We start from the raw sequence: 21,752 nt of genomic DNA, 5'->3' as shown, positions 1-21,752 counted from the left end.
TCTAGTTATCAACTTAAAGGTTGATCTGAATTTCTATTATTCTTTCTTCTATTCATCTACTCTTCCTGAGCACACAAACGGGCAATGAAATGCCTAAAATGTGTGAAGGAAAGAGAGAAGAAAAGAATCTCAGAAGTGAATGAGCAACTAGACTTGGAATAATTGAAAGTTGGCTGTAAGTGTTATATATTATTTTCTATGAGTAATAAGTGAATTTTGGAAATACTTGAAACCTGGGGAGGCACTGTAAATAAAAATGTATAATTGAAGTCTGTATTGATTTGATAGCTACTTGAGTTTTTTTTTCTTTTTCTGTAAAAAAAAGAACTTCCATTTACCCAAGACCCAATGTCAAGTTAAATCAAAGGTAAAGATTCTGGATTAAATGAGGAGTGAGGAGCCACCATCTCCCGTAGGGGGGCAGCCAACAAAGCTACTTCAACAGAACAGCAATCAGTCCTCTTGTCACTTGGGGAACTTGCAATCAGTTGAGATGGGCATCGACTAGGGAGAAGCAATTCCTTTCTAACCAAACAAAAATGTACTTGTATGAAATGATCTAGAAAACAGACGACAGGAGACCTCTCTAATTTATGATTTGATAGAGAATAGGACTTCTGTATCCATGATCTCTGAGACATCTTTGCAGATACTAAAAAATACAGTGATGAATAGTGCTGACTCTAGTGAGCCTTTGAAAAACTCTTCCCCTCTGGCCAAGCAGTACACGTAGAATTCATTGTTCATATTCAGAATCCAGATTCTATGAATTTTTCATTTAAATGTGCTCAGCCAACTGTAAGGACCTTACACACAAAGGTGATTGCTTTGGGAAGCCCATGTTAGAAGAACGTGGACCCACTGTAACGTGTAATGCATGTGTTTCTAGAACAGTGTGAACTCAGGGCCAGGGCTGACGATATGGGCACATCTCAGCTTGCCAGGGATGCTGTGATGTGGGTGAGCAGGAGCTCTGTTATGGGCTGAATTGTGTCCCTCCAAAATTCATATATTGATGTCCTAACCCCCAGTACCTCTGAATGTGTCACTATTTATAGATAGGGTTTTTAAATAGGGAATTAAGTTAAAATAAGGTTATTAGGGTGGGCCCTAATCCGGTATGATTGATATCCTTATAGAAAGAGGAAATTAGGACACAGACATGCACAGAGGAAAGACCACATGAAGACACAGGGAGAAGACCCTCCGCAAGCCAAAAAGAGAGCCCTCAGAAGGAACCAACCCTGCTGGCACCTTGATCTTGGACTTCTAGCTTCCAGACTGCGAAAAAACAAGTTTCTTTGTTTAAGGCATCTAGTATTTTGTTATGGCATCATGAGCAAACTAATACAAGTTCTATTTGTAGTGGGAGCTGTGAGACAGCATTAGGCAGTGCATGGCTGCACTCAGTGAAGGCTGGTCCCCGCCACCAAGAGCAGGTGCACCTTCTAGCACTGGGGAGGAAATCGGCCCAAGAAGGGGCTGGTGAGCACCAGTTATTCAAGGGCCCCTAGAGCAGGGGGTGGCGAGAGGGCAGTGTGTGAAATGAAGGATCATTTTAAAATCTTTTTTTCTGTTTTATTATTTTGTTTTTATAAGCTAAGGGTTAATTTTTTAAATAAAAAATCCTCTTTTGCTTTCTTAGTATAAGAGCTTTACATGATCTTTAGAAATAATGGAAATACAGATGAAGAAAATGAAGAAACAAAACATAACAGTGATCTCATCAGTTGGAGGTAACTGTTCATACATTGTTGTAAATCTTTCCAGACTTTTTCCTATAAACACATGAATTTTTACATATTTATATATATAAAATGGAATGATTATTTTTTTTGTGATCATCTCTCTGTGTCAATAATTTTTAACATATACCACCATTTCTAATGTCTGATATTGTTTTATTATATCGATCATATCCTAGAAATAGAATTGGTGGGTGGGATGTGTCTAGGCTTAGGCATATGTAAAGACTTTTGATGTATTTTGCCAAATTGCCCTCCAGAAAGGATGTACCCATTTATATTCAGCAAGTCTATTTTGAGCGCAACATAAAGCCCCATCACTGGTAACTCTTGACTCAGCTGCTCAAGGGCTTTCAGCCAAAATCCTAGGGAGGAGAGTGTGGAAACCAGAGGACACTGAAAATCTGTGCCACAAGTGACTCAGATGCTGCAAGTGGCTTGATGGAGGAGTGTCCAGTGTTGGTGGAGGAGGCATTTCCCACCTTAGCACGGCGACAGGTGGAAGGGAGATCAGCACGTTCCGCAACTCAGATGGGAGCGGCAAGCTCTGCCAGGAGGGGCCACATCGGGCCAGACACTGGGGGTCTATTGAAAAGCAAGGCACCCATGGGGTTGTAGAGAATGAAGAAGCGTGAAGAGGGGCTTGTGTTGCTAACTTGAGAGTGGAAGGGATACCCCGAGGATCTCTGAGTAAGCTGGGAGGGACCCGTGGCTGCAGAGAGCCTGAGATCACTGCGATTATGACCCCTGGTTGTTAATTTTATCCCTTGGGCTTTCAGGGCCTGGGAAAATACAGGTTATTCTAGGGAATGAGAACAGAACGACTGATAGCCTTTGCAGTTTTTATGCATTAATGGAAGATGCTATTTGATTTTGGTTCTTTGCCCAGCACAAGAGATCCCGGCGGGGGTGGGGGAGGGCATACTTAAAAGGAAAGCCAAGCTAATCTTAAATAAAAATAAAATGTTTTATTTTATAAACATGAAAATTATGTAGCACTCAATAAAATGTGTTACCATGTAATCGTCTGCTATATAATATGATAAGTAAAATAGGTTAATTCACCTTGGAAGAAGAACTTGAATTTCACTGATCATTGGAAGACTTTGAAAGAACGTTCAACACGAATGTCTCTAAGGAAGATTAGCAGTGGACTCTGATTTAGTGGTCGATGGAGCATGTGAGAAGGGGAAAGAGCACCTTCATTGTTGACCAGAAATGATCACCCTTAATGGTATTTTCAGATATTCACAGAGCACATGGTTGTCATTGGGCCTTGGACTTTTACTGGTCAGACATAACGTATATATCAGAATGACAGTCACACCGATCTTAATGTGGACCTTCTCTGAGAAATAAATATGTTGTAGATAGGAATGAAGAATTCACAGAATTTTGTTTGGCTTCTTCAAAATGTAGATTTAGCTGCCAAAGTTGGTTCCAAAAGTAAACTTATGTTCTGTACATTTGCTCAAGGCAATGAATAAATTTCCAATAAAATAAACAAACAGTTCTTTCCCTGGGGTTCTTTCCTTCTGTCTTCGAGTGGTATCATGGAGAATTAATTACTTCCTAATCTCACTCACTATAGCCTATCGAATTAAAAATGGTCACGGAAAAACAGGGCTTACCGTCTATCACTGGTTTTGGCTGAGAACTTTTGAGGCGCAGTGAAGGCCGGAAGCGGGTTCGGTCGTTGAAGCTCCAGCTCTTCTGCACTTTGGTGGGGCTGCCCTCGGCTGTGATGTCGGTGCTCGGGGACCTCCTGTCACCTACTGAGGCTTGTCGGCTCTTAATACTCTGGCCCCTCGGGCTAGCCATGCGCACTCGCTCCTTAAAACTTAGCTTCTGACTGTGGAGAACAGAGGCAGGATTATTGCATTTCAAGCAATTTCTTCCACTCCACTTGGGTAAATAATTTGAGGAAATTGTATATGGTCACGTATTTCAATAGGCAAAATGTTTTCAGCAAGTAGGAGCATTGTAATGTATTTTCCCCATATTGAAAAATTGAGCTTTATTTAATCTCTATGCTTGAATTCATTTGAGATCCATCTCATTCCACAGGTTTACACACCCTCCTTGGATTCGTCACAGAAAGGACTGACACCAGCAGTTTGTACACGATTACACTGGAGATAACCAAGAACTGGTTTGGAATTCACTTTAAAAACAGTTGAGCGATTTTAGCTTTAACTTTAACTTTTGAGATTTAAAAAAAGCTATTTTTTATTTGGGAGCATGTCTCTTTGTAATTTCTAAACATTTCTACAGGAAAACAGGGATGACAGTTACATATATATCTACATTCGGCATGCATTTTTATATTCCAGGCAAGGTTATGGTATCAATAAATTCATGCAATCTCATAGCAGTTGGTAGCACTGCATACGTAATCTTAAACATACAACACTTAACATTACATTTCTTTTATGCTTAGATTCATTCTCGAAAGACAAAAAAACCACGCAAGTTAGAACAGTCCCAACATATAATGAATGTGATGATTGATTAACAGAATGAAATGTCATGTTCACTAACACAATTTCCTGCTATAAAACAGGTTATCGATTTGCTGTGGCAGCTACTGGTAAATTATATTTGTTCAGGCATTCAGTTTTCTGATGCCAGGTAATATTGAATTGTTGTGGGCTGATAAAGGAAGCATTGACAACAGCAAAATCCAAAGTACATCTTCACACTTTCCTAATCAAGAGATGTGGTGTGATGTGCTGGGAAGGGCAGGTGGGAATCAGACATGGGTTTTGGAGTCCTCCTCTCTAACATGGAGATAAAGGTAGCAACACAGCTAAGCGATTTTTGTGGGACTCAAATGAACCGTAAAAAGTTTTGTGCGCCCATTTTGTTTGTCGTCTTCTTTCATTGTTTCTGGCTATTTATTAGAAGGTGACACTGTCATCAACGTGAGAGGCCCGGGACTCTGCAGGGCCTGAAGAAATGACGGGGGTCTGCGGGGAGTGGGGTATACAGGCAGTGTTCTCATAGATAAGGGTTATCTGAGATGCAGTGGTGGCCTTGTCTTTTCCACTTACCGCAATGTCCACTGTCCCCAACTGCAGCATGCCAACAGCAAATGTGTTTAGTGGATATGTGTTTTGTAGCTAACAAGAAACAATAACATTTATTTTTCTATGCCTAGTTGCTTAACAAATGATATTCTAAAAAGGCACAACGTTTTATGTGTGTTTACATGAAAACAAATCAAATCGTGATCATAGAGTTCCGGAAACAATAAATGAGTTGACCATGCAACTGACAGCCCCCCTCTGAAATGCAGACACAGCTAAGTCTGGCACGACTAGGGGAAGGCACATGCAAAGGACAGGCTGGGCAGTTTTGTGATGCAGTCAGGTGGGTTCAAGGGTTCTTTACGACAGTCCCACTAGTCGAAGGATTTATCTATACTTGACAAACGTGATTAATTGACAGATTACATGAAACAAGAGCAACAATAACATCATAAAACTACATCTTAATTCTCAGGCTAGGTTCTCTATGTCATCCAAAAGCCTTCGATTATTTAAACAAATCTGTCAAAGGGATAGTGCCCAAAATGTATACTTTTCTCAAGCTTTTTTTTTTAATTGTAAAAAATTCAAATCTCTTTTTAGTTTCAACACATCTGTTCTATAATTTAAATTTATGATCTGGTTCAGGAAGCATATGCTCACTTCTGCACCTTTATTTAGATTAATGAATGGCTCAAGTTGACATAGTTATCATTACAAGTGTCTTCACTATACTTACTCTTATCTATTATTTTTTCTGGAACTAACAGATGCTGGTTACTATAAAAGGTTGGGTTTAGTTAATAGCAAATTATCTTCTCAAACTTTCAAGATACATTTCCTTCCTATGCCAACTAAATAAACAGGAAACTGATAAAAACATCATAAAACCCACTTAATATGAAATTATGTTTTTTCCTTTTTAAAAGTTTCAATTACTAAAAAAGTAAAAATATCTAAAATAAAAGTATTAGCATGAAATCCATCACAGTTTATTTACAATAACAAAACATTTAAAAAATTGCTCCTATGAAAATATTTTAAAAAATTGCCTCTATGAAACATTTAAACATTACCCCTACGAATTAATGGAAAGTGGGAATAATATTCTATGAATCTCAGTACCGTTTAAAGCACTTAAAGTTGATATATTAATAAACAAAGTCTAGGTACCATTTCCCTTTTTGTCTTTCTAAACTACATGGGTATTTGCTAATATCTACTATTTTAAGAAATTTTCAAGAATTATTTTAAAATAAACTCAGCACATCACACTCTAAATTAGAAAAAAATATAATGTTTTCACTTTCTCTTTTTACATAATTGTGTGATAGTCAGGAATAAAATCCTAATCCAGAAATTTTAAGCAGATAAAATTTTCTTTTACAAGGAAAAGATCTGTTCTTGTGTCCTCTTACAAAAAGCTCATTTTTATTACTTTTTCTCCTTTGTTTCTGCTTTGAAAATCAACAGAGCATCTTGATTAGAAGACTATTAAACTGATTAGGTGGCTGTTATTGAAAACACACATTGATTAAAAATATAGACTCTTCACTGGTACACTAAAGTTTTCATTATTTTCCTGCTTTTTTTGGTGACATCTATAAACACGATTTTTGAGGAAGATTAATGTAACAGTGTTTCTAGGAAGAGATTGCCGAAGATTATCCCCAAGGGACTGACAGGGAGGTCTGTCTTTAGACAAAGTAACCAAAGGTCGCTGTGGTCATTGATTGGAGCATCTTTCCTAGTGTGCAGTCCCACATTCCCAGCTGAGGACCATGCTAAGAGGAGCCTGAGCAACCACTCCGCAGGGGAGTTGTTCCCTCTCTAGGAACCAGCCGGTTAGACAAGTGGCCCAGCATGCAGCCTACTACCGGATGTTGTCTGCCAGGGAACTGTGTGGCATCATCATAACCCCACAGTAATACTCTAGGGCTTGGAATGCTGTAGTTATTGTTATACTTAATTAGGGTTTTAGCCCTTTATGGGATAAGCGCTTTGCAAATTCTCGCCTCAGGCACAATATGGCAACTGAGCCATCACAATCCAGTGCGTGCAGCAGCTCAGCAGTTGTCCAACCACAAGGAGGCGCCAGAGGGCTGACTGCCAATGCTAACGCGGGACGCTGCCTGTTTGAACCAATGGTGGAGAGAATCAAAGCAGGCAACAAGCAACAAGGAAAATTACAAGCGGGCTGAAAACCTCATTCGAGAAGTCCCTAGGAAGAGTGAGTCTCTGAACAGGGCTCAAGTGGGGTGGCGGTGTAACCTGATCATGCACCTGAGGTTAGTTGGCATTCTCAAATCTCATGTCAATAGCTGGGATGCTGGGTACCTCTGCTTCCGTGAGGTGTACATTCTGAAGAGCTTCTGCTTATTACTACAGAACTTACTAGGAGCGAGGGAAATAGAGCAGCACATTACTAAGTATTTCACCACTAGGAAAGTGCTTGGGGAGTTTTTCTTTCTTTTTATAAAAACAAAGCCATTTGGCTTTATTGTTTTTCATATATAAGTACACAGACTATTTAAGCAGTGAGTACTATGTAGCTTAATTGTGCTGCTTGAATATATCCAGTGATCTTAATGGTTAGGTTGAAATAATTAGATTTGAAATAGGCATTACAAATGATGGTAGTCCATGTTAGCCTCTGTTTGATATCAAAATAAGAATATAAATATTTTATACTATAGTAACCCCTGTAATAAATATCAATAGAACATAGTATAAATGATTGAAGAATAAAATATTTTAAAACTTTTAAGAATAAACATTTACAGACATCAATAAAGTAGGTAACATTAATTGCTTTGAAATTTAAAAACGTAAGTTCTGGATTTGTGTGAAACACCAGCAGTTACAGTTAATATACAAAACAGATCATCAGATAGAATACATGTTTGACAAAATGGAAGAAAAGATTCTAGGTTGTTAGTTTGTAAAAAAAAGTACATTTCTTATTTTAAGTCTTATGATGTATTTTTAAAAAACTAAATCATTTTCCCTGTATCAATAAACGTGAGCAGAAGGAGAGACCATTTTGAAAAGATTGTTTTTGAAACAACCTAACATTTTGCCAATAAGGACACAAGTTGACTATGCTGGAAAAAAAATAAAGTCTAGTTTTCCTAAGTTTAGTTTAATAACACATGCAGATCATTCATTGCACACAGAAGAATGAAAATGCAAATAATGGAAAATAAATGCAGAAGAAATATAAGAACACAGTCTTTTCCACCAGTGTTCTAGAGTTCTCTCCCAAGAGCCACACACTGCCTCAGAACCCAATAAAGCCAACCACGCAGGAGCGGTTCAGACAAAGCACTCAGTGGATCTCAGCACAAGATCATAATGTAATAAAAGAATGTCATTTGTGCCTTAACTTTTAAGACATGCATCTGTTATCTTCCAGGTACCTGCTAAAGCAACTTTAGATAGTCTACTGTCTACGAAGTCTAAAAGGGTTCTAGTAATGCTTTATAAACTGCAATTAAGGCAGTTTAACTATGAAGCAGGTATACAGCCAACCATTGTTGATTAAGAAGACAGGCCACGCAGAGGCAGTGAGATTTATGAACAATCCCCAAATCTCAGATGGTATATTCTGCTTTTGTTAGGGAGAAAGAAGGAAAAACCCTTTTGTACCAATGTGATGGCTAACTGACCACTATTTCACGACCTGGTCAAGGAGAAAGGGAGCACAACACAGGAGCCTCAAGGTGAGAATACTGCGTTAATCTGGCCAGATGGGTTCACAGATAAATTCTATTCTCTGAAAATGGCAGTTTAAAAAAATGGTTGGAAAAATTACTTCATTGGGTAATTAATTAGAATAAAATAAATAAACACATTTACCACCACACATACGAGATTAGAACTATTTCAGTGGGAAGACAGAGGAAAAGAAATGAGTAATTAAATGATGCTAAAAATGTTGTATTTATGGTCTAAGTAGAGGAAGAACAGAGCGGGCTCAGTTGAGACTAACAGTAATTTGTACCTGAATCTGAACAGAAGAGAACCAAAGAAACATTATTTTCACTATTGCTCGGTTGAGCTATATTTAAAAACCTGTTCTGGAGACCGATGGCTTGTATTTTTAAAGATAATTTTTAGATCTGTCGCAAACAATGAGATATTATTCCTTAGTTGAAAACATAGTAGACGAATTTTGTTTAAACATACCCTAACCTCATTATAGAAAGACAAAAATCTTCTCTTTTTAACAAGGACATTCCAAAGCAGGGAACATAGTTAATTAAGGATTATATGAATGTGTTTGACACCTTAATCCATTCTGCAGAAAGAAAAGCCTCTCTGTGTACGGCCCTGTCTACAGCTGTCGGGAGAGAAGTGCTGGCTGTTGTGTTGAGCTCATCCACACGTAGGTTACTCTCCGTTTTTAACACTAAGACAAACCACAAGGAAGGATTTAGGAGATTCCAGGCTCTGAGATATCTGAGAGATAAAAAAGTTGGCTCCTACTTGAGCTGAAGCTTGTCTATTTTGCTTATCTGAATTACCATCAATAGCTCAATGGCCCCAAGGGCACTAAAACACTCTGCAGTCGGGCAGTGTTAATCAGTTCATTTGAAATGGGGTCAAGCATTAATTAACAATTTTCTGGACCCAGATCTGCTCTTCTCTAAGGGATAACTCTCACTGTAAATGCATTTTTTTTTTTGTGCATATTTTGCTTGGGTAAGGACAAATTTGTTATTTTCTAAGACAGTACTGTTGCTATTGTTATTATGATAGTCTTTCTGCATTCATTATGCAGTATGATAATTCTGCGTATGGAGCACAACAAGGTGAAAGCTAAGGTAATATTAAAATGGAAGCTTCTGCTTATTTCGTTTAGATTATTGCAACGTTTTTATGATTTTTCATTTTCTCTCTTTTTATATGTCTCCTCTTTTCTCATTTTTCTTGGTGTTTATCTCTCTTCACATAAATTACTTGAGGTCAGGGACATTTTATCACTATATCCAAAAATTATTTCTCAAGGACATTCTCTGTCATAGCTTTCCATAGGGGGATATGATAGACAGTTTGGGGATAGAAGACCTAAGTGTAGGAAGTGTGAGGCATTAAGTGAGGTATCCAGGCTAAGTCATAGTACAGGACTTGTTTCAAGGTGACCAAATGTCCAAAGACCACAAAGAAGCAAGAAATTTCTGTGTGTGATTCTCTGTGGTTCTGTACATATTCAAACCTATGGGTGAGTTATCTTGGACAACCTCAGCCACAAGCATGCTGCATAGATTTAAATGTTTTAGATATATGTGAATATCATAAAATTTAGAAAATTTGGCTGGTAGTTTTTTTGAATGGTGACAGCTGACTAGGAGGCTCATTTTTGGACTGGTGAGCAGAAGCTCAATAGGACATTTTAATTTGTCTTTGTTTTCTGCCATGTTAACATAGAAAAAAGGTGCAATATCATTGTGTCAGCCCAAGGTGACCCCTTACCCAGGATTGCCATAAAGGTTACACTTATTCAAGCACCTCCGCATGGTTTATGAATGTCTCCTTTGGGTATCAAAAGCTTTATTTTGGAGGATGAAACCAAGACAGGGGCTCTTACTCTCAAGTGGCTCTGAAGTTAATAGATAATCTCTGTCCTTAGGATTTGGAGACAAATCACCCTTCGAGAGAATTTGTAAAGGGATAACTCTTGAGTTAAGGAAAGTTTTTCAAATATCACCAAAGAGACTAAAACATAGCTTATAATGGCTATGTTTTATTTTGTGTAACTTTGTTCAAGTAAAGTCACAACAGAAAAATGGTGGGATCTGCAAGGAATCTAGAAAGAGGACTGAAGGGTTAGAATTGGTCACCTTGCCTCTTCCAGTTATCTATGCAAAGAATATTCTGAGTCTAATGACTAAAATTGCTCTTTGCTAAAAAAATATCTCTAAATCGAAAAGAGCAACTCTTTAGGCAACTAAAATGTTCCGGCAGTACCATGAGGAACATCCAATGCTGTTGGCTCTGACTCCATGGCTACCAAATAAGACAAGAATCTTCAATGCCATCCCCTGGGTAGGCTTACCTACTCAGAGGAGTGTCTGATGTTGTATGTCCTACCATGTCTATCTCCTGTCATAGATGAATGCATTTATGTTAGGATTTGTGATTTTTTTTTTTTTTTGAGACACAGTCTCATTGTGTCACCCCAGGTAGAGTGCAGTGGCATCATCATAGCTCACAGGAACCTCCAACTCCTGAGCTCTAGCGATCCTCCTGCATCAGCCTCCCAAATAGCTGGGACTATAGGTGCGTGCCACCACGCCTGGCAATTTTTTTCTATTTTTGGTAGAGACAGGTCTTGCTCTTGCTCAGGCTGGTCTCGAACTCCTGACCTCAAGCGACCCTCCCGCCTCAGCCTCCCAGAGTGCTACCATTACAGGCGTGAGCCACCGCGCCCGGCCCCACATGAACTTTTAAAACTAATTTCAGTACTGCATAAATGCATTATGATTAATATCATTATTATAACAGTACAAAGCTAAAGGAACAATCCCTGGACCCCCTTGGCCACCACCAAGGGACTAATTCTGGGCAGGTGGATGCCTTCATTTTCTTTCTACTGAAACAAATGGCAATGACAGGAAAAAACTTGGGTCCCTTCTTCCCTTCCAGGCACCTGGGATTCTCCTGATGGTTCTGCCTCTGCCATCCCTCACATCTCAGTGCTGGGATCTACCTGGCTCTGTTTTTCAGGGCTTTGCTCCCAAATCCAGACCCTTCCTGGTACTCATTCACACATCAAAATTTTCTCTTTCATCTCCTGTTCCCTATTTCATTTGCTATCCCCAGAGGTCTAACTCTCTGCTGTGCAATCTGATAAAGCATTTCCATCTAAGACATGAAAGAGTGCCCATAATTATTTGGAGAATTTTGGAAAGGGCTACCTTAAATGATGGGTGAGGGAAATCTCTTATTTTGAATCAGATCACCTGAGTAAACCTCAGCACTCAATGGGCTGGAGATGTCACCGAGAGATGGTTTTCATCTCCTATACACAGTGTCCTCTTAACAAAAAAAGACTTTTTTTTTTTTTACTCCAAAAGAAGGACCTGAGTCTATAACATTCAGGAAAAAGAATTCCTTTTTTTCACTTTCTGGATCACTTAATTCGAATACTTGGATAAGACTCTGTCTGGAAAAATAGCAGTGGCAGCAAGGACTAATCAAAGACCATAATTATTCTACCCTCCTCCCTGAGTGTTCCATGCCCTGCAGATTGTAAAAAAACAAGGCTGTGAGAGAGTTATGGAAAGACACTTTGCTCCCAAGGGAGAGAAAAAAATCAATAAAGTAGCAACTTTTGCAGGCAATCTTGTGAAAGGTCACTTTTAATCATCTTGTATTTGTTGATCGATTTTATTCACATGAGACACATTTAAAACATCTGTTAGGCATTAGATTTATAAACAAACATGTAGCAAAACAGAAATCACAAACCTGCTTGATGCTTCCCCTTGCTCTTTCCTTCAGGTGCGTGCAGACAGAAGAGAAATGATGATAAACTGGTGAATACATTTATCGCACTTGATAATGGCCAAATTGGAGATTGGGGAATCAAGTACCTTAAGTAACCCTTTTCAGGCAAGATCCACAAAAGCAATATATAAATGTACCCAACTTTTTCACAGGTTCCTGTGGCACAGACCTGAGATAGCACAACATTTACTTGGCAAAGCCAACTCTGCTCACATATAACCAAAACCTATAGACTCTTCATGAGCCAGTTATCCATGGTTAAGAGAGAGTGATTCTCATCTAACCGGCATTAGCAAAGACTCTCACAATGTTATGGGTTACAATGTGGATGTAGTGCCTGTGCTTTAGGGAAACTTTTGGGTTTCTACATCTAGATTCATTAATGTGTGACCGGGGCCTGTACCTTAGTCACTTGTTGAGGCAGAATTTTTTTTTTTTGTATTATATAAAGTATGAATTCCTTTGGAATAAATCAGGTACTTAGAAAAATCTATCGGAACTCTTTAAGCTTACTGTTGGGGTGGCATTTTTTTTCTTTTTTCCTTTTTAAGCCAGACTCTTGGGCAGATGGGGTGGCATTTTTAATAACTCATTTTCAGCAAATTTAGGTCTAGGCATCATGGTGTGGAGCTCCTACTCTTTGCAAATGAGCTGCGTGCTATTGGGCAGGCACCTTACCTTCTTGTGGGTCTTGGTTTTCTTACAAGCAAATTGAAGGCATTGGGTTAATAATCTCTAAATTCTGACTTCTTAAGATACCACATGGCATCCTTGGAGCTTGATAAAAATTCCTCATAGCTTCATAAATTATCTAACTCATTCCCTAAAATAGCATATTTACCTATGTTTCACCCTTTGCATACACTTCACGCTTTTTGAAAAGAAAATCAATAAAAATATTTCCCTCCATAAATCCTTCTGTTATTAAGACAAAACTTTGAAATAACAGCTGTTAAGACCTCTGACTTGTATGTGAGAGACAATCCAGACCTGAGAAGAGAGTAATAAATGGCTGGGTTGTGTCCCTGGCAGGTTTGAGTGGGTCCGGCACGCCTCTTGCCCTGCACCTCTCTCCTGCATGGTTATTTCTTAGATCTCTCTCCTGCGTGGTTATTTCTTAGATCTCTCTCCCATCCTGTTCCCTGGGTGGAGTCAAAGCTTCCCATTGTATCTCTAAAACTATGGGGAGCAAGAGCATGGGGTTGGTGCTTTTTAATGATGATCATGATGATGGTGATGTTGGTGTTAACACAATCTTTTCCCTGACCACCTATTTAAAATCGTAGCTCCTGATGCTGCCTAAATTCCTTCCCTATTTTACTTTTCTCCTTAGCATTTATTGCCATCTAATCTATCCTATATTTTACTTTTTAAAAATTTTTATTGTCTATTCCCAGCATCCCTTGAATGAAGCCTGAGATTCTAACTTCCTTGTCTTTTTTCTCTGCCTGCATTCCCAGTGCCTAGAACAGTGCCTTGCACGCAATGGGTGTCAATGATACTTTTTGAATGAATACATGAATGAATGAATTGTCCTTCCCCGTAGAAGTTCTTAGGCTTTGAATGCTACAGGGAAATAGACTAGGTAAATAAAAAGCAGTTTTTGTCTGTTTCTTACTACATCACTCTGCATTCAGCAAGCCAGCTAGTTATAAATGTAAAAACATCCCTCTAAGTCATTATGAATTATTCTCTTCACAGACCTACAAACTGGACGAAAGCAGGCTTGCTTTCTAAAGCAAAGGTTCTGAACTTTGCTTCAAGGAGTCTGTGAATACATCAAAATTGTAGGCGAATTTTTGATTTTTTTTGGTGCATCAAATATTTCTCTTGGGAAAGAGCCCGTAATTTCCATCACATTTTCACTGGCTTAGCAAACAATAACAACAACAGAGATTAAAACCACTGCAATCTGAAACAGTGAAGCATCACTAGAGGGAGAGGTGTTAGGTCATCCAGGTTCCCATGAACTGTACCAGTGACTGCTCTGTCATTCTGGACAATAACTGCTCTTCAGTAAGTGGGGCTGAGCCCAGAGAACAATGAGCTTGCAGGGAAAGGAGAGTGAGGGGAAGATTGACAGGTACAGTGGGACAAGAAGAATGCAGGTATTGGCATAAATCCTCCTCCACCATCACCCCCACTTATCACAGGGAAAATATCAGAGGACAAGAAAGAAATCATGTAAGTAAAATAATAGTTGATTTACTGGGAGAACTTGACTCATTATTAAATAGTTTTTCCAGGCTTCAGAATGACTTTTCATCCAAAAACTGCGTAAGTGGGAAGGCAACTAATCACATATGATAATAGACTACTCTAGTCTTTCACTTGAGAAGCCTCTATAGGTCTTTCTACTAATCTTCCTCTTACATTTATCTAGCAGAATTTATAAAGACAAGAAATACAATTCTATATAATTCTCATTTTTGATTCATACCCCTAAGGAAAGAGTTGTGCCCCCCTTTTATAATAGCAAAACTTTGAAAGAGTCTAATATTTGATAAAAGGAATTCAACTGAATTTCAAGATCTAAATGAAAAGAGGATTCTTATCCACACATGTACTCAACAGTATCCATGCTTCTGTCCTCTGTAGCATCCTGGGATTTTATGAATATCTCTGTCCCAGGTGCTGACGGAGTTTAGACACTGATCTCCAGGAGACATGTCCCGATAGAGCTTAGGAATCATCTTGCGCAGCTCTCTTGTCCTTCTCTTTGTGGATGGGAAACCCAAGGCCCAGGCAGGACAGGGAAGCAACATAAGGAATCCTGCTAGTTAATAACAGATCTGCTGCTTCCCGACAGTGTGCATTCTGCTGCATTGCCAACCTCCATTAAGATGGCTATGCCAGGGACTAAGTCTTGAAGGTCTCCCCAGTTCGTATCCCATCCAGATCAGTAACAACAAAGTGGTTTTCCTGAGTCATGCTATGACTCAGGGTACCTTGAATTCCATGAAGCCACTAGGATTGATGTTTTGTTGGGCTATGAAGGGCAAGAGCTGGTATTCTAAAACACTAAGTCAGATGAGCAATTTAATAACTTTTGAGCAACCTGAGGAACTGACTATTCTAATCAAGCTGGGTGACTCACAGAAAGCCTTTCTTGTGACTTACTTGCTTTGGTATTTCAATGAGGACTTCTTTAATTAGATGGTGATTATGATTTAACATGTGCTCTGCTAGTTGAACTGGAGTCCAGGATTCCAGGACTAAGGGCTTTCTTTTTTGCTTTTTTAAAGTTACAGATCACTGTGCTAATCATTAAGACTGTTCATAATTTTTTTGGTTCTCACCTCCTTCTAGGCACATGATAGGATTGCACTTTTCTATCCTCTTTGAGTTCAGGCATGGCTGGGTGATTTACTTTGGCCAATACAATGGGAATGGTAGCGATATTACTTTTAAATTTTGAATGCTAATTCCAAATTTTAACCTGATTGGTCCCATTGCCTCATTGTAAACCGTAATATTATCAAGACCCAGATCCTTCTCTTCTTTTGCTACTGATATTAGTTTGATCTGCAAGGGAAAGCTTGAGGACCATCCTGTAAGGGAATGCAGACGTGAAATGACTCTGAGAGGCTTAGATATGGGAAGACATATTGCTCTCAGAGCATTCTCCTTTTGGGGTCAGGTGATGGGAGGAAGACAAATGATCCTTGTTTTGTGAAGAACTGTAGTGCTTACTTTTAGAGTTGTGGTGGTATTAATAAAATTAGATATTAGAAAAGAAGCAAGAAATAGTAGAAGCAAATCTCTATAAAAGTTTATGTTCTTTCACTCTTTAATCCCAGTCTGTTAATTGTGAGAAATGATATTGATTCCATTAAGTTTTCTGCCCGAATTGCTACTATACAGGTTTGAATCTCTCTGAGAGCAACAGAGAATAAGACAAGCCAAAAATTGACACTTTTTTTTTGTGCGTATGGTTTGTTTAACAAACTTGAAAAGACTCAACTACAGCACCAGCTGTCACACTGATACCTACTTGGTAGGGCTGCAGGTGTGCAAGGCCTTCAAGTGTGGCTTCCAGGTTGCAATGGAAACAGATTTCTCATCAGCTGCATAACTACGCCAAACACACTGCATGTCGCATACATTGGGACATAAAAAAGAGAAACAAAAGAGAGCAGGAGATAGAATGAAATGAAAGGAAAGTTATTGAATTACTACACATTAAAAAGTCTTTTGCTTGTTATACTTACCCCTGATAAATACTCAAGGCAGGAAAAAGACTACTTTGGTATTTTCTGCTGGCTATTAAACATATTCAACCACATCAGAATTGTTTTCAGAACAACTCACACCAAAAACTAAAGGTGCTAAAAAGTATAACGTAATGTGATTTTTGAACTGATTAGGGAAAGATACTATATTATGCAAAACAAGAAAAGTAATGATTGACTGGTTCAATAAATATTGATGTCCAAGATACTAATTAGGTAAACTACCTGAGCATGAACATTTATTCCAGGGACTGATCTTTAATCAATATGTGATAACACAGAGGCAAAGGACTACTGAAAATCCACTATGCAACTAGTAAACTAACTGGTACACTAATGAGCACCAGGGTATGTTTATAATTTAATTAATGAGATCCCTGAAAGTGAACTATATGCAATACTTTTAATGCTAAAAATCAAGATAGTAATAACTAGAAGCAGAGCTAAAACAAGATAGAGGGAAATGTATTCTCTAGAAATACAACTGGAAAGCACCTAAGGATTTAAAATCATGATCTAAGAATATATTTATAGCTCTTTGATGTAAAGCACAAGCTCTGTCTATTTCATAAAATTACAAAGTATTTTTATGTGATCCTCATAATAAAGTGTGGATTAAGACCCTTATCTTGTAGATGAGAAAATAAAGGCTCAGATAAAGGCTCAGAGGTTTAAACAAGGTTGGTGGAGTTGAGACAATATCTAAATTGTCTGGCTCTTGGTCATAGAATCGCTCCACTGAGATTTTTGCTGACTACTTGAAGACTGTTGTTGGAAAAGCTTCCATCTGAACTGTTCATTTGAGAGATTGCCTGAACTTACTTTCCCATATAGATTCTGGTAAATTTCTTCTTTTGTCATGAGTTTGCAGACATCTCTAATGACCAAGCATTTATTGCAGTCTCTTCAGGGAAAAATTTTTATTATGATTCATTAATCAAAACATTCTATTTTATGTGGCAAGTCCATTTAAATGGGTCACATCTCTACTATATAACCATCAGCCATGATTTTGAAATATACAATGAAGAAAAAAGTGATCTAATGATATTGCTTTTCCTGAGAATATCATTGAATAAATGTGTGCTGGATAAAAGAGCTAAAAATTGACACAACTACTTCCGAAAACTGTATGGCAATATCTATTATATTAAGGCTAAACATATACATATCCTGAGATACAGCTATACACTCTTAAGTGTATATGAAACAGATACGCTTATTTAGCTTTAACAAAAGATACATTGGTTTCTTAATAAACTAAAGCTGAAAATGCCCAAACACCTACCAACAGTAGAATAAATAGAAAACTTGTGGTATATTCATGTAATGGAATACTACATGGCAATAGTACACTATAACTGCACTCAACAATATGGATGAACTTTATATGAATAATGTTGAATAGGAGAAACAAGACACAAAAGAGCACCTTTCCATAAAAGACAAAAACCAGGGAAAATGAATCTATGCTGTTAGAAGGTAGCACAGTGGTTATCCTTGTGGGATGGTGATTGAGAAAGGGAATAGAGGAGGTCATGCTCTGTTTGTCTGAGTGCTCGTTAAGCAGGAGTGCTCAGTTTCTTTAGGATATGTGCTGTTTTCTGCATGCACATTGCACTTCAGTTAACATTTCAGGAAGTGATATAAAAAAAGCTAGAGAAACGTATAGTAGGACATGAAGGCTTTTTATGTTTTTAAGGAAGGTTTAAATGATTGAAGTAGGGTTCTTGCCTGGAGCCTTCCTTACATGGTTCATGTTGATTTAATCTGTGGAAATTTGTGCTAAGGATCTTGGCATCTTATGGAGAATAAAGCAATTATCACCATATATCTTGAAATGTTAGTTTTTACAAATATTATACATACACAACTTATAGAAAGATCTAGAATAAGCAATAAAAAAATGCATGGATTTATTACTGCAGCTTCATCTGTAGCAGTGAGGCCCAGAGATCCTCCAATGCTGTAGTGGCATAGAGGGCTGCCTTAATTACACAATTTCCATAGAAGGCATCACATGTACATGCACTCTGATATTTTGAAAGCAAGACTCATTAGAACTAGAAGCATATTAACAGGTCTGTGCATTATTAGATACCAGTGAAAAAAATCCAAAACAATACAACGAAAAATGGGACCAAGGCATTACCTGTTAATGCTGTAAAGAAATGGGGGCAAAGGAGGCTAATCTGAGAAAATTGAAGATTTTTTTTATAATGAGACCTGGCTTCTTGCTCTTTCTCTATCAAATTGATCTCAACAGCTAAGCTCTTATTCCCTTTATATTCTTCTCTTAAAAATGCCTCGTAAATGAGAGGTACAGAAGGTGCAAGTGGCATCTATCACAGGGCTGACATTAGTTAACAGTCAAAATCAAAGTGGAAAGTGTAACTCCATTACTCTTATACTCTGATAACTTTGTCCTGTCCTCAGCTCTCTCTCAGCTAATTGCTCCTAGTAGCTGAATTTCAAGCCCACATCCATATGATTCAGTAGCTGATGTTCCTATATTTAAAGCCAAAATCACATAGTGGTTGGCAAGAGAAAAATAACACCTCAGAGGGATTTCCTATGGTTAATTTACATGGTATATATACTCCAAAGGACAAGTCAACAAGAAGCAAAACGAAAGCCAAATTTACCCTTTCTCAGGTGCTGCCGATGCTCTAGGCAGCCAAACAGATTTGAACTTTGGCTCATAATTATAAGTGCAATGTCAGAATAATTCAGTTTTTAGGGAGTATTCAGTTCTCATTGTCTAGAGTATGACAGCTATGGCATGTTTGACCCTTTCTGGAAATGGTCCAGAAAGTTTTAGCTGACCACGGAAAGGTATAATTAACATGGAGCTTATTATTTTAAGATATAGAACTTAAAATGTCAGAGTCCTGAAAGATTTGGGATATAAATCAGCAATCCCTTTCCCCATCTCTCTTCACACTAATGTTTTTTCCTTAGTGCGACCCCTTCAATTCTTACAGTTGTTGCTTCTATTTTTAAGAATTCTTATTTTTAAAGGCTTATGCTCATACTTGTATTTCTTGATTTTTCAATTTCGGGCATTATCAATTAACTTCTTACCGTGAAAGATAATGACATAGCCCACTTACATGCCCTCTTCCCCTGCTCTTATCCTTCCAACATTTTTATATCACAATTTTTAGTTAAGTTGCAATTTAGTGTTTGTATTACTATGACCACATAGTATTGTTCCTAGTTCAGCAATGTGATGTACTATGGCTACTCTTTTCTATATATTTTTTTTGAGTTGTAATATTATTGCCCTATTTTAATTTCTTGATTTGCCTATATATACCTATTATGAATACATTCCTGATCTCTCTAACAGAACTATAAAATTCTTCCAGTCAGATACATCATGCAATCTTTCAGTTCCATTCTTTTGTTTCCTTGAAGACTCTTCTCCTGGAGCTCAGCCTCCTTCTCACTTTGTTCTCAAGGCTGCTGCAGCTGCTGTCTCAGGGCTTCCTTTCCCTGTCATCACAGAGACTCCCTTTACTCTTTTCTGCCTGGAATCTCATTTCCTGGATGCCCTTTTTCTCTCTTGGTTTAAGCCCTTGTTTTGGAAGAGCAATTCTAAGTAGCTTATTGAATAAAGGTTAAATGGTAGGTTAATTTTTGAGATTGTGCATGTCTAAAAATGTCTTTGTGCTACTCTCCTATTCAATGAGTAGTTTGGCTGGCATAGAATTCTAGGTTGGAAATCATTTTTTTTCTATAATTTTGAAAGTGTTGATTCACTGTTTTCAAATTGTAGGGTTGCTAAAGAGAAATCCAATGCCTTCCTGATTCTTGATCCTTTGGCTATGTCCTGCTCAGAAAGCATGTAGGATCCCTCCTTTTTTTTGCAAGTGTTCTCATATTTCTCTATGATAATCTAGGTGTAAAGTTTTTGGCTCACAGTGTTGGCCACTTGGTCAGCTCTTTTACTGTGGCCAATTCTGTCTTCCAGTTCTGGAGAATAATGATGTCACATTTCTTTGATAAAATCCTCCCCTTAGTTTCCCTGTACTCTATTTGAGGTGCCCCTATTGGATATTGGACCCGCTGGAAGGGTCCTTCAATTTTCTTACCATTTTTTGTCTTATTTTCTATCTCTATCTTTTTATTCTACTTTCTGGAAGATTTTCACAACTTTATCTTTCCTTCTATTTTTTTTTTCCTACTGTCATGTTTTTCATATCTAGAATTTTGTTTCTGAGTTTGTTCTTATTTACGACTGAAGCACTAAAAAAGATGTACAATCTCTGAGTTAGTGGCTTGACTGGTGGCTTCACTTTATGGTAACTGGGTGAAGACTAAGCTATTTTGATAGGGGAAGCCAAAATTTCAATATGTGATTTTTTTTCTTTTGGGCAAGTTAGCTTCCTCAAAGCAGCATCTTCTAATTTCTTCCCTTAAGGAAATGAAGTCTATTAGCATTTATTCCATAAACTTTCAATTAATTCCCCTGTATGTGTTCCTAGTAAAGCATCTTGGCTCCACCCTAAACTGGCCCCATCTCTCCAGAGGTAAACCTCTACCATGGAACTTCTGAAGAATCTTTCAGTGTTAATCCCAAGGCTTGTTAATATACGAGGATGTAGCCACTGCTTTTTGGAAGGAGTGAAGGATTCAGATCAGACAGCAGGGATTCGAGTCCTAGCTCCTCCTAGGCTTGTCCTGAGGATCAAGTAATATAATATATTAGAAGCACTCTGCAAACTAAAAAGCACTTAATGAGTCTTAGTCATTATTAATAAAAGTTGTGACATTTGGGCAGGTATTCAAAACATTACTGAGTTTCCCAGACTGCCCCACTTGAAATGAAAAGTTAATTTAAAAGAATCACGCCAAGATATTGAGACAGCTAAATGTGTTGCAAGCTGCTGGGGTTTTAAACTTTTTCCTAAAACCTTGAAATGCTGGTTAATTTAGTTCTGTCACCAACCAAATGACAAAGCAATTTGGGCATCTCCGTTGCCCTTTTAGGAAGATAGTTGCTCTGGCTTAAAACAAAGGAGATTGCTTTTGGTCTTGATGTTTTGTGTGTTCAGCAAACCAAATGAGGTTTATTGGGTAAGAAATTAAATGGATTAGTGAATCGGGTTTGCTTTTCAATCTGGTGCATTTGAAAAATAAATTTCTACAATATGTAATTAGGGCCTAAAGCCCTGAATTCTGTCTAAAGACTACAATGAGGAAGAACAATGATCAAATTTAATAATTAT

At 38.0% G+C, this 21,752-nt stretch overlaps 1 protein-coding gene across 5 annotated transcripts in view; it reads right to left on the bottom strand.

Moving 5' to 3' along the window:
• The window catches only part of KCNQ5 (potassium channel, voltage gated KQT-like subfamily Q, member 5), a 639,257-nt gene that overhangs the window by 65,617 nt on the left and 551,888 nt on the right, over positions 1 to 21,752 (bottom strand). The window contains exons 8-11 of one of the 5 annotated variants that reach the window (XM_012646057.1): positions 16,281 to 16,375; positions 12,248 to 12,274; positions 7,112 to 7,168; positions 3,377 to 3,597 (exon numbers count right to left, since the gene is read on the bottom strand). In XM_012646057.1, the coding sequence (XP_012501511.1) occupies positions 3,377 to 3,597; positions 7,112 to 7,168; positions 12,248 to 12,274; positions 16,281 to 16,375 (400 nt within the window). The remainder of the gene's footprint in view (positions 1 to 3,376; positions 3,598 to 7,111; positions 7,169 to 12,247; positions 12,275 to 16,280; positions 16,376 to 21,752) is intronic. The other 4 variants (XM_012646059.1, XM_012646058.1, XM_012646061.1 and 1 more) reach the window with 4 other exon arrangements.

Source organism: Propithecus coquereli, unplaced genomic scaffold, assembly GCF_000956105.1.
Source record: "Propithecus coquereli isolate 6110/MARCELLA unplaced genomic scaffold, Pcoq_1.0 Scaffold24, whole genome shotgun sequence".
NCBI lineage: Eukaryota > Metazoa > Chordata > Mammalia > Primates > Indriidae > Propithecus > Propithecus coquereli.
This window is presented reverse-complemented; position numbering and strand designations above follow the sequence as displayed.